This window comes from Chiloscyllium plagiosum, chromosome 9, assembly GCF_004010195.1.
Source record: "Chiloscyllium plagiosum isolate BGI_BamShark_2017 chromosome 9, ASM401019v2, whole genome shotgun sequence".
NCBI lineage: Eukaryota > Metazoa > Chordata > Chondrichthyes > Orectolobiformes > Hemiscylliidae > Chiloscyllium > Chiloscyllium plagiosum.
The window spans coordinates 54,759,139-54,771,814 of NC_057718.1; the positions used below are offsets into that span (position 1 = coordinate 54,759,139).

Consider the following 12,676-nt stretch of genomic DNA (forward strand, 5'->3'; position numbering starts at 1 on the left):
TCTCATGTCTTCTTTTTGCCCTCCTGATTTCTCTCTTAACTATACTCCTACTGCATTTATAGTCTAAGGATTCACTCGATCTATCCTGTCTATACCTGACATTTGCTTCCTGCTTTTTCTTAACCAAACCCTCAATTTCTTTCATCATCCAACGTTCCCTGCACTTACCAGCCTTTCCTTTTACCCTAACAGGAATATACTTTCTCTGGATTCTCGTTATCTCATTTCTGAAGGTTTCCCATATTCCAGTCGTCCTTTTACCTGCGAACATCTGCGCTCAACTAGCTTTTCAAAGTTCTTGCCTAATACTGTCAAAATTGGCCTTTCTCCAATTTAGACCTTCAACTTTTAGATCTGGTCTATCCTGTTCCATCACTATTTTAAAACTAAAAGAATTATGGTCACTGGCCCCAAAGTACTCCCCCATTGACAACTCCGTCACCTGCCCTGCCTTATTTCCCAAGAGTAGGTCAAGTTTTACACCTTCTCGTAGGTACATCCACATACTGAATCAGAAAAGTGACTTGTACAATTAACAAATTCCTCTCCATCTAAACCCTTAACACTATGGCAGTCCCAGTTAAAATCTCCTACCATAACCACCCTATTATTCTTACAGATAACTGAGATCTCCTTACAAATTTGTTTCTCAATTTCCCACTGACTATTAGGGGGTCTATAATACAATCCCAATAAGGTGATTATCCCTTTCGTATTTCTCAGTTCCACCCAAATAACTTCCCTGGATATATTTCTGGGAATATCCTCACCTAATACAGCTGTAATGCTAACCCTTGTCCCCCTCCTCTCTTGCCTTCCTTTCTATCCTTCCTGCAGCGGTCTATAATACAATCCCAATAAGGTGATTATCCCTTTCGTATTTCTCAGTTCCACCCAAATAACTTCCCTGGATATATTTCTGGGAACATCCTCACCTAATACAGCTGTAATGCTAACCCTTGTCAAAACATCACTCCCCCTCCTCTCTTGCCTTCCTTTCTATCCTTCCTGTAGCATTTGTATCCTGGAACATTAAGCTGCCAGTTCTGTCTATCCCTGAGCCACATTTCTGTAATTGCTATGGTATCCCAGTCCCATGTCCCTAACCATGTCCTGAGTTCATCTGCCTTCCCTGTTAGACCTCTAGCACTGAAATAAGTGCAGTTTATTTTATCAGGCCTACCTTGTTCTCTGCATTGCCCCTGCCTGCCTTTGTTCTCAACTGTGCCAGTCTCAGATTGATCTCTTTCCTCACCATTTCCCTGGAGTCCCTCCCCTCAGAATCTCAACCTTTTTCCTTCCTATGTCATTGGTTCCAATGTGTACAATGACCTCCTGCTGGCCCCTCTCCCCCTTGACAACATTCTGCACCCTCAGACATCCTTGATCCTGGCAACAGGGAAGCAACACACCATTCCGATTTTTCGCTGCTGGCCACAGAAACATCTGTCTGCACCTCGGATCAGACAGTCCCTTAACACAATTTGATCTCTTGGAACCCGATGTACCCTTCATTGCATTAGAGCCAGTCTCGATACCAGAAACTAGGCTGTTCATGCTACGTTCCCCTGAGAATCCATCACCTTCTACATTTTCCAAAACACTATACGCGTTTGAAATGGGGATAGCCATACAAGACTCCTGCACTAACTGCCTGCCTCTCTTACCCTTCCTGGAGTTTACCCATCTACATGACTGTATTTGCGACCTTCCCTCCTTCCTATAACTGCCATCCATCACATCCCCTTGCTCTTGTACATTCCTCATTGCCTCTAACTACCTCTCCAACTGATCCATTCGACCTGATAGATGGATTTGCAACCAACGGCATTTATTGCAGATATAATCCTCTGTAACCCGTAAACTCTCCCTAAACTCCCACATCCGATAGGAAGAGCATATCACTCTACTGAAGGCCATTTTTACTTCTTTTAATCCACAGACCCAGAAAATACCACTGTCTTGTTCCTCTACAAAACATTGCTCCAGGTTAAATTAATAGCTATGGCTTATATCAAGTTTAATCAAGATACATATCTCAATAAAACAATCAACAAAGAACCCACTACTGCAGACTTACTGTAAGGCCACACTTAAAATATCCACTTATGTGTTTCTGTGCTGTGACCCCTCCCAAACAGGTTCCTCCAAAATTAGTTGTGAATTTCACTGTTTGCTCATTTTCCCAGACGCACTTCTATGTCCAGCAATACATGAATTCAAACAGCAAAGGCAGTAACTGTGCAGTTTGACTGCTCTGTCAGTTAGCAATGTGGGTTTCTTTCTCTCTGTCTTCTGCACTGATGTCATGTGCTTCCTTTGTCTATTCCTCTCCCTTTCAAAAGTGCTGTTGTTTTGACTTTTTCTCCTCCAAATTTCCAAAACAATGCAACAGCATATAAGACAGTAATTGCTGCTCCTGGAATTTGAGGAAATCACCTCCAACACCTAAAATACCTTAAAAAAGGAGCAGCTGTTACAGCCAGACATTTTTCCAGTCCTCCACCTTGGATTCAGAGATTAGAGTCGAGAGTGTGGTGCTGGAAAAGCACAGCAAGTCAGACAACATCTGAGGAGCAGGAGCATAAACCCTTTATCAAGCCCTTAAACACACATCTTCATTACTCAGACCTCTGAGTCAAGAGAGTTGGTATACCATGTTGAGGTTGTACAGGATTTGGTGAGGCCTCTGAAGTAGTGTGCGCAGTTCTGGTAACCATGCTATAGGAAGTGTATTATTAAACTTGAGACGGTTCAGAAAAGAGTTATTAGGATGTTGGTTCAGTAACAAATTTTTCAAGATATTTAGATAAGTTCATGAACAGGAAAGGTTTGGAGGGATAGGGACCAAATGCAGACAAGTGGGACTTGTTTAGTTTGGAAGCATGTTTGGCATGGATTGGTTGGACTGAAGGGACTATTTCCAGGCTCTATGACTCTGGTTTTATAAAGGCATGGATGGGTTTCAGCAGTCAATGAGTTGAAGCAAACAAGGGTTCTGATGTTAGAGGTGAAATAGGTGGCATTAGCAACTGTGCAAAATGCGGTAAGTAGGTCTGCACTAAGTCAGGGTCTGGGCATGTAAGGCATCTGAAGGAGGTGCAATTCGTTAAGTATTTTCTGAAGTGCAGCAGGATTCTTCAATTTCTTAAATATATACTTTTGCAGGGTTTCAGGCAGAGGGAAATTGCCCAGCAAAATTTCTATTTCACAGGCACATCCTTCAGAGTCTACTACAATGAGGATTCCACAGGGTTCCTACTCACACCTCCAATCTTTGCTTCAGAAACAATTATCTGTCCATCAAAATATCTGGGCCATATCTGGAAGAGAAATGATGGGGATGAGGGTTGGTGGTGGTGACATTACCAAGGATAAATTCTGCTGTGGAAAATATAAGCAATAGTGAGAGCAGGAAGAGAAGCAGCTACAAATGAAATACTGGTTATAATTGGATAATGGTAGAACCAAGAAAAAGGATACTTAAAATGAAAGCGAAGAGGCAAGTCTCGCATCCCAATCCGATCGACTGGAATAGATCCTAGCCTACCCTCAAAACTAGGATTTACTTTGAATGTACTTTCCATTCAAAATTTTTTGTGATATGGATTGAAATGTGGCAGTCTAACAGGTATTGAAGTATTAAACCTCTGCATATTAGCAATTCAAGATTTAAGTATGATTTCTCTTTAACCCGGTTGCCCTTTTTATTAACTGCACTCTCCAAGCTCCAACGACGTTTACTGAAACTCTTCCTTAAGTCCTGTTTAGCTAAACATTCTTACAAAAACAGCCTGAATCCATCTATGTGCTCAGCTCATGAAAATCAAAAAGTCTTAAGTATTGAATTGTAAACATTCTTTAACTACTGATATGGAGAGAAATAAACAGAGCTGTCGTAACTCAAACGGCAAAAGGAGGAAATTAAAACAAAGACATTTTAAAAAAACTTGACAATATTGTAAGAAACTCTGCACTTACGGTCGACAGCACTTCACCAGTGTCTTCAATACATTTTCTACGGAGCTTGAGAGAGAAACACAATTAATATTTCAAGCCTCTGCAATATTCAAAACAGTTCATCAGTAGCTTATGTTGCATAGGAAATCTGAAAACAATTAGAAATCAGTTACTACTTCCCAGCTACCTCTTTATAACTACAGCTACTACTTGCACATAAATTAACATAGCAGACATTATTAAGCATTCAACTTAAGATACAACTCTACTTAGAATGCAAAGGACGCTCTAACACAAACCAACAGGATTATACATTCATACCAATTTATATACTCAGTTTGTGTTTCTTTATAGTTTAGTTTGAAAAGTCATTCCCTACTTCATTTTATCTTCTCCTGATGTTAGGAACTACAAATGTCAATATAAATGACAAAAAAAAACTGCCGAAGTATGGAGCAAATTTCTTTTCTAAATGCATGAAAAGAGAATTTGCTTCACAAGTTAAAAAACTGAAAACAAAAGGTGAAAGTTCAAATAAATGTCTCGAAAATTTCACATCAAAACATCTTGAACAATGCAGCTATAATTGGATATTAATTCACACTCTAGTTTCTTGTGAAATATCACTCAAATAACAAACAAATGCAATTTTCTGGTGGTGGCCTTGAATATGACAAAAGGAACAAAAAAAATCACATGACTGCAAATACGCAAATAGATGATTTTGCACTTTATTTCTGTTACATTTAACCAAATATTTCAATCGATGTAAGATGCTTTTAACAGTTCTTCACAGCAGTACTCTACTACACTATTAGTATTGCATATATGGCATTTATGCAAATAGCAGCCCCAAACCATCTCAAACAGAAATTTAAATGCAGTGCAATGTTCTCAATAGTGGTGTAATGTTATCATTTTGTTTTTAAACAAATGATGCACAACAAAAAGATGCATTTTAGTAAAAATGTTACATCTGTGTGATAAGCACCACATTTATAAAAACATGCATTATTGATCGGGCAAACATATAAATATCTTCCTTACCACCTATGCAAAACACTAAGCACACACGATTTAGGGGAAGAGAAGCCTTGTCGGAATGAACTGAATAATAAAGAGAAATAGGTCAGAAAGGGCACAGAAAATCAATAGATTAGAAACACTGCCATATTAGCACTCAACATGAGTACATGACAGCCTTTGACATTTAAGTGGTGCTCACACAGTCATTTCTCACCTCAGCTTAGGTATTTTTAAAAGTATACTTGAGATGAATAGTAAAGCAAAATCAGTTTAAACAGCACCATTGAGAATAGATCGCACTGCACATAAGTAACAACAATTTTGCAACTATCAAGGGGAAAAAACTGGAGATTTGTCACAAAAGACTGTGCTAATTGAATTTGATGTCAGTTATCAAATTGTTACCAAAGAAATTCATCATGGAAAGTAAACAAGTTCAAAGTAATCTTAAGCACACTTGCAATTAAATAAGAAATGCAATTACAACATTCGACAGCAAAGTTTGAACAGATTTGATCTCTTAGACATTAAGGAAATGGGGTTGCAAAATGACCAAGATTGGAAAATAAATATTCTGATAAAATTAACTTTTATAAGCGAGGGGCAAAAATAAAGAGAGGAAGAGCAATCCTGATGATAAACAATTGGATAACAGACAAAGGAAAAGACCTTTGTATCGAAAAACAAGAGAATCAGTTTAGGTGAAGGCAAGAAGAAGCAAGTACACAAATCTTTGATGTGAGCCATTTATTGATTCCTTAATAATAATCAAAGTGCAGAAAAAAAAGTATGAATCAGGAAATTAGTAACACACATAATAAGGGAAATGTAGTGATCATGGAGGGCTTTAATGTTCATGTAGCCCAGGGAATCCAAATCTGGAGGGATATCTTCATGATAGTTTTATTGTGTCCAATTAGAATGTTGAAGAACCAACTGGGGAACAGGTTATTTTGATTTCTGACTTGGGTAATGAGAACAGGTTGATAAATAATTTCATAATACATGGGCCTTTATGGAGAGCACCCATAGAATGGTCAAATTTTGTGAGGCCAAAAGATGGAGCAGAGTATGCAGCTTATCTGAAGGTGGACACTGCGCTATCGGGAGCATAAGGAAGGCTCTCTTGACATGTTTTCTGCAATAACTGGATTGTGTTGGTGGAATTAATTACATGGGGCCTATATTTTACACGCAGGTTAAAAGAATGAATGAGTTAAATCAAGACTGCAAGAGGGCATGAAAGGAGCAGCACCGAACACACCTAAAAATAAGGTGCCAACCTGGTAAAGTTGGAAAAAATAATATCCTGCAGATGCTGGAAATTTGAAATAAAGGCAGAATGCTGAAGAAATAAAGGAGGTCTGGCAGCATTTGTGTATACAGAAACAAAGTTAATGTATTGAGTTCCATGACTCTTCTTTGGTTTTGCAGATGACTACTTGCGTGCCAAATAGCAAAAGCAGTAAGTGATAGACAAGACTAAATGATTTCACAATCAACAGATCAAAGCACTGCAATCTTGCCAGATCCAATCATGAATGATGGTAAACAATTAAAAAAGCCACTGGAGAAGGATTCACACACATCCCTGTACTCCAAGAGTGAGGAGCCCAGCACAGTGAAAAGACAAAACTGAAGCATTTGCAACAATCTGCAGCCTGAATTGCTGAGTGAACAATCCATCTCATCCTTCTCCATAGGTCTCCAGCATCAAGCATGCAGTTTACAGAATATTCAATTTACCCTCAGTGTGGTATGAAGAAACAGGTGAAGCTACTGTGTACTACAAAAGCTACAAGCTCTCAACATTCCAGTGATAGTACTCAAGACTTGAGCTCCAGAGCTTACCAAGTACCGAGCCAAGCTGTTGTAGTACAATTACAACACTGGCATTACCCAACAATGTGATAAATTAACCAGGTATGTCTATACACGAAAAACAGGACAAAAGCAAAGAACTGGCGATACTGCAGATCTGAAAAACAAAGTGCTGGAGAAATACTGCAGATGCTGCAAGACCCGCCAATTTCTCCAGCACTACGTGCATTTCTAACAATACTGATTCAACAGTCTACTTTCGTTATCAGTAAAGCATCAGAAGGGGTCATCAACAGTGCTGAAGAAGGGCTTATGCCCGAAACGTCGATTCTCCTGTTCCCTGGATGCTGCCTGACCTGCTGCGTTTTTCCAGCAACACATTTTCAGCTCTGATCTCCAGCATCTGCAGTCCTCACTTTCTCCTCAAAGACATCAACAGTGCTATCAAGCAGTACCTGCTTAGCAATACCCTGCTCACTGATACTCATTTTGTGTTCTGGCAAGGCTACTTAGCTCCTAAATTCTACATAGCTTTGCTTCAAATATGGAGAAAAGACAAGAACGGCTAACCTTAACGTCATTGCCTCATTTGACTGATTTTTGGCATCAAAGAGCCCAAGCAAAACTAGAGTCAATCAGACACCCAAAAAAAAGCAAGATAGCAGTGGTTGTTTGAAGTTTACCATCTGGAGTTCTTCTGGTAGTGTCACAAATCCAACCAACCATTTTCATCTGTTCTATCAATGACTTACTACCCTTTGCAGAAGTGGATACGTTCACTGACAACTGCAAACTTTTCTGCACCATTTGCAGCTCGCCTGATAGCAAAGCAGTCCATGTCCGAATAGTATTCAAGCTTTGACTGACAAATAGCAAGTAACATTCGGCACACAAGTACAAGGAAATGGCCGTACAAGGTAAAAACAATGACTGCAAATGCTGGAAACCAGATTCTGGATTAGCGGTGCTGGAAAAGCACAGGAGTTGAGGAAGCATCCAAGAAGCAGTAAAATCGACATTTCAGGAAAAAGCCCTTCATCAGGAATACAGGTACTATTCCAGCACCACTAATCCAGAGTCTCCTAGATAGAATCTAACCCCTCGACATTCATTGACACAACCATTATATCTTCCACTATCAATATCCTTGGATTTCCATTCAGAATACAAGAACTAGAAGCAGGAATAGACTATCCCTCAAGCCTGCTTCGCCATTAAATAACATCACAGATGATCTCAACATGGCCTTAATGTCATTTTCTTGCTCATTCCCATAATCCTTCAATCAATGCAGTTCTGATTGCCTCAATATATTAGCTTCATATTTCATAGATTGTGCAGATAGATTCTTTAAAGTGCACAGTGCCTGTTATGGGCCTTTTTTGATCATGGTCAGCAATTTATACTCAGAAAAAGATACCAACTATTTATCATTTTCATGCAGTCAAATATATATCTTCTTTTGGGTTTCAGGGCAGTGTTTTGAGATTTCAAAGATGCATTTAAAAATTTTAATTTAGTGGCTTTCTAAGTTTATAGTTATAGCACATAGAACAAGTAACAGATAGTATTCCCAACATTCCCCCAAGCATTTGAAATGAACAGAGTAGTCAGTTCTACACAGGTATACTAAAACTCTGTAGTGTCTGCTCACTTTGGGGAGAATTTCACTTTCTTTGAAGGGAACAAACTTAACCAAACAGGTATTAAATAGTACCTAGGCTCTCTCAGTGAGTCTGCTCTCAGTTTTCCATTAGTGAGGATGACAGTTTTCCTTCTAAGAAAATACATCCAATTTATTTTGCAAGCCAATTGCAGTAACATACTTGCTACAACTGCTGGAGACCCCACTTCTGCCTTACAGATATCTGTCTCATATCTGTTAAACTGCAGCAATGTTGTCAGTTATGCAAGAGGGAACCTGTTCATCCTCATGTTGTTGCGCCCTCTGTGAAGAGGAGAAGTGCATTGTATAAGCTTAAGAGTGAAATCAGAGTCACGCAACTCAAGGAAATACACTTTACTAGCTGGTCACTGCAAAGTAGCCTGCATGTCATCAACTAGAAAATAGAAAAAAATATTGTGCAATTATGACTGCAAATGATTCACTTTGCCACACCTCTTACAGAATAAAAACAGAAGCAAGCTTGACTTACCTCATTCCCCTTACCCAAAAAATGCTCTTTATTAATCAGGAGCCAAATAGCAGAAATAAAATGCCTTTTAAATAAATAGTCAAATTCTAATTCAGTAATACTGCAGCAATACATAAACATATGCTTACTTTGGAAACCAATTTAGTCCAAGGTGTTCTGTCTTTGAGTACAAAATTCTTTCCATCATTTCATACAATGGTCTCCATGGCAGCTGCAAGTCTTCTCTTGATAAGAGCTCTTTTTTTCTAGGTGAAATAGACAGGAAAAACATAATTTACAAACACATAACTGAACGTGAACAAATACATTGCAAAGATAATTTTTAAACCTTGCTCATATTGCTTTTTTTTAAAAAACGTTTTTGCACTTTCCACATTTGTCGTTTCTCTTCAGCTTACCTATTGCTGTTTTGGCAACCCATTCTTTTCCAACAATTGTTTTGTTCTCCATACTGCTGCCTATATCACTTATTTTACACTCCCGTGTTGATCTGATTTCAAAATCAGATTTCCCTTCAGAATATCACTTCTAAGCAACTGCACGCAAGCCCCTTCAGCTATCTATTTTATCTGCTCTTATTTTGACAAATGCAAAATATGCATCATGTGGATAATGACAAAAGGTGCCCCTAATCAGGGTTGCCAATTGTAAATTTAAACAAGACTAAAACAACTGAAGAAAATATAAAAGTAGTGCAGATCCTAGAGACCAGAAACAAAACAGAAATTGCTGGGAAAACTTGGGAGGTCTGGCAGCATCTGAGGAGAAAAGGTCAAGTTTACATTTCGGGTTCAGTGACCCAATTCTGAAGATGAACCCAAAACATTAACTCTGCTTTCTCTTTCTCTCCACAGACCTGAAGATAGTGAGAACTGCAGATGCTGGAGATCAGAATGGATAAAGAGTGGAGCTGGAAAAAGCACAGTCGGTCAAGCAGCGCCAGAGGAGGAGGGGAGTTGACATTTCAGGTCGAAACCTTTAATCAGTCCCCTCCTCTGATGCTGTTTGACATGCTCTGCTTTTTCTAGCTTTTACCTTCTTTTCCAGTCTTTATCTTTCTCTCCACAGATGCTTCCAAACCTGAGTTTTCCCAGCAACTTCTGTTTTTGTTGTAGAATACATATCGTACACTACATGATAAAAATCTACAGAGAAATGCATGAGACGGCCTTTGTTTTTTGCAGGCTGGGTTCAGAAGCAGTGTTCTACATTTTTAAAAAATATTTGTTGTCTTTCTTGCCCTGAATATGATCCTGAAAGACTGAAGCGATTTGAATATGGTGCACCATATTGGGACACACAATATTGTTGAAGAAGTGTTACCCTGATCAATCTGTGAATACAGTCCACAGTTTAAAAATGCAGCTGTGTAAGTGGTATCAAAGAAATAGTTGATTAAAAATCATTAAGTCACTTGGAGAAAAAGAAAGAAATGGAAGGAAAGTGATAAACAAGTTAAATGTAACAGTCACAGGGATGCAACTGAGGTCAAACAGGATCAAATTTGAAAGGTTGCGAATAGCTTCTCCCAATTGGAGATAATTGTGGAGATTTGAATGCAACTTTTAGTCATACAGATATTAAATGTGTTTAATGGAAACTAGGAGCAGTAATTGTTAGAGCATTACTTTCTACTTAATTTGAATTTGCATCTCCACAAGAAAAATGCAAATTGTGCATTTTTGTTTAAAAATGTGAATCGAAAATCAAGTTAGAATGTGATCTGAAGGATGCCAAAAATAGCTTCCCACACACATAGATCACAGCATTGTTGCAAATGCAGAGAATTAAGGAGAGAAAGAAGCTAATAATTAGAAGCTATACCTCCTACCCTGCATAAAAGGTTTACCAAATCTGTGTATATGTAGACTGTGTTCTTGGAATGTCTGAATAACAAACAAAGGAATCACTGGTGAGTTTTCAGAAACACATTAAAGCTGACCTAAAAACAATCTTTAACACTGAGAACGGCAAAACAGCAGTTTTTTTTAAATAGATATTTTTATTAAAAATTTAATATGTTTTTACAAGTTTACAAATTTAAAAAAACACAAGTACAAACACTAATATACAATTAAATATTAAATAAATAATAGCCAAAACCTGTCAAACAAAAAGAAAAGATACAGAGAAGAAAACGAAAAAGACAAAACTCAACTAACTACTAATCTAACCTATAACTAACCAGAGTGTATGATCAAATATCTTATATTACTCAAGAGAAAAAAAGGATAACATAGTAATTAAGTAGTGAAGTACATGCTCAGAATGAGTTAACATCAAGTCGTAATAAAACCCGTATTCATGCGGGATTCCTCTCCCAAGGGGCCCCGGACCAGCCAGAACCGTTACCTCAGCTAGATGAAAGCCCTTGATAGATACAGATATTTCAGCCATTCTATGTAATTCAAAAAGGGCTGCCATATTTTACAGAATAATTCAGTTTTTTGGTGCACCATATTTGTAAGGAAATCAAGGCGAATACATTAAATGATTAATCTGGGCCAATTCGGAAGTCCTGGAGGGCCCGCAGCCACCCAGTTTACCAAGATATTTTTCCTTGCACAGAAGGGCAAAACGGAAAATAATTTCCTCCCGTGCACATCCAGGGAAGATAAGCTCGAGAAGCCCAGAAGAAGAGATACTGGACCTACTGTAATTTCCGTTCAAGATTTCTGTCAGGGTGTTTACTACTTTGGTCCAGTATTTGCAGATCTTATGGCATGTCCATAAGCAGTGTGTCAGAGGGCCTACCTGTTTTACATTTGGGACACATTGGAGATGCTCCTGCCCTAAATTTTGTCAATCGTTCCAGTGCCATATGGGCCCTATGAAGTATCTTTAACTGAATGGCCTGTGTTCTGTTACAAATGGAGATTTTTCTGGCATTTTCCCCAGATGTCATTCCACATTTCTGTATAAATTTCCAGCCCCAAATCCTGATCCCATGCTCTAATCAGACGGTCCATATCTTCCGACACTTCATCGTGTAATAAATGATAAAGAGTGCTGACCGAGGGTACACCCACTGGCCACAGCACTCTACGTTCTCTATCTGATTTTTTAGAGACTACCTAATAGTATAGTCTTCTTCTGTATGTAATCTCGAATTTGGAAGTATCAAAAAAGATCTCAGTTAGGTGATCCAAATTTCTGATGCAACTATTCAAAAGACATCAGGACCCCCTCCTCAAACAGATCCCCTAAACAGGAGATACCCCTAGATCTCCAGGATTTGAATGTGGCATCTGTGAACCCCGGTTGAAAATCCCATGCCCCCACTATCGGAGTATAGGGGGATAGGGGGATGTTTTACGGGAGTTACCCTCGTTTTGCCACATTATATTCCAAGCTTTAATTGTGTTTAGTACTATAGGGTTTTTACAGTGGTCCATAATGATTTTCATCTTATCTAAAAATAAGAGGTTAATAAGAGGGCACTTTACTTGAGAAGCCTCAATGTCCAGCCAGATTGATTGCGGGTCAGATGAGACCCAATCGGCTATGTAGCTTAACAAGGAACTTAACTGATACTTCCTAAAGTCTGGAAAATCCAGCCCTCCCCTTGCCTGTGGAAGCTGTAGCTTTCTTAACTTAATGAGGGGCCGTCTATGATTCAGATGAAAGAACCCAGCCAACCAGTGCCGGCCTTGGCAGCATCACCGGGAGCATTCTCATAGGGTATAAGAGACGGGGCAAGACATTCATTTTAA

General features: G+C 38.8%; 1 protein-coding gene across 3 annotated transcripts in view; it reads right to left on the reverse strand.

Moving 5' to 3' along the window:
• Positions 1 to 12,676, reverse strand: part of LOC122552867 (proteasome activator complex subunit 4-like) — a 193,287-nt gene that overhangs the window by 153,678 nt on the left and 26,933 nt on the right. For 2 of the 3 annotated variants that reach the window (XM_043695949.1, XM_043695948.1), the window contains exons 3-5: positions 9,092 to 9,208; positions 5,008 to 5,067; positions 3,982 to 4,026 (exon numbers count right to left, since the gene is read on the reverse strand). In XM_043695949.1, coding sequence (XP_043551884.1) covers positions 3,982 to 4,026; positions 5,008 to 5,067; positions 9,092 to 9,208 — 222 coding nt within the window. The remainder of the gene's footprint in view (positions 1 to 3,981; positions 4,027 to 5,007; positions 5,068 to 9,091; positions 9,209 to 12,676) is intronic. The other variant, XM_043695950.1, reaches the window with a different exon arrangement.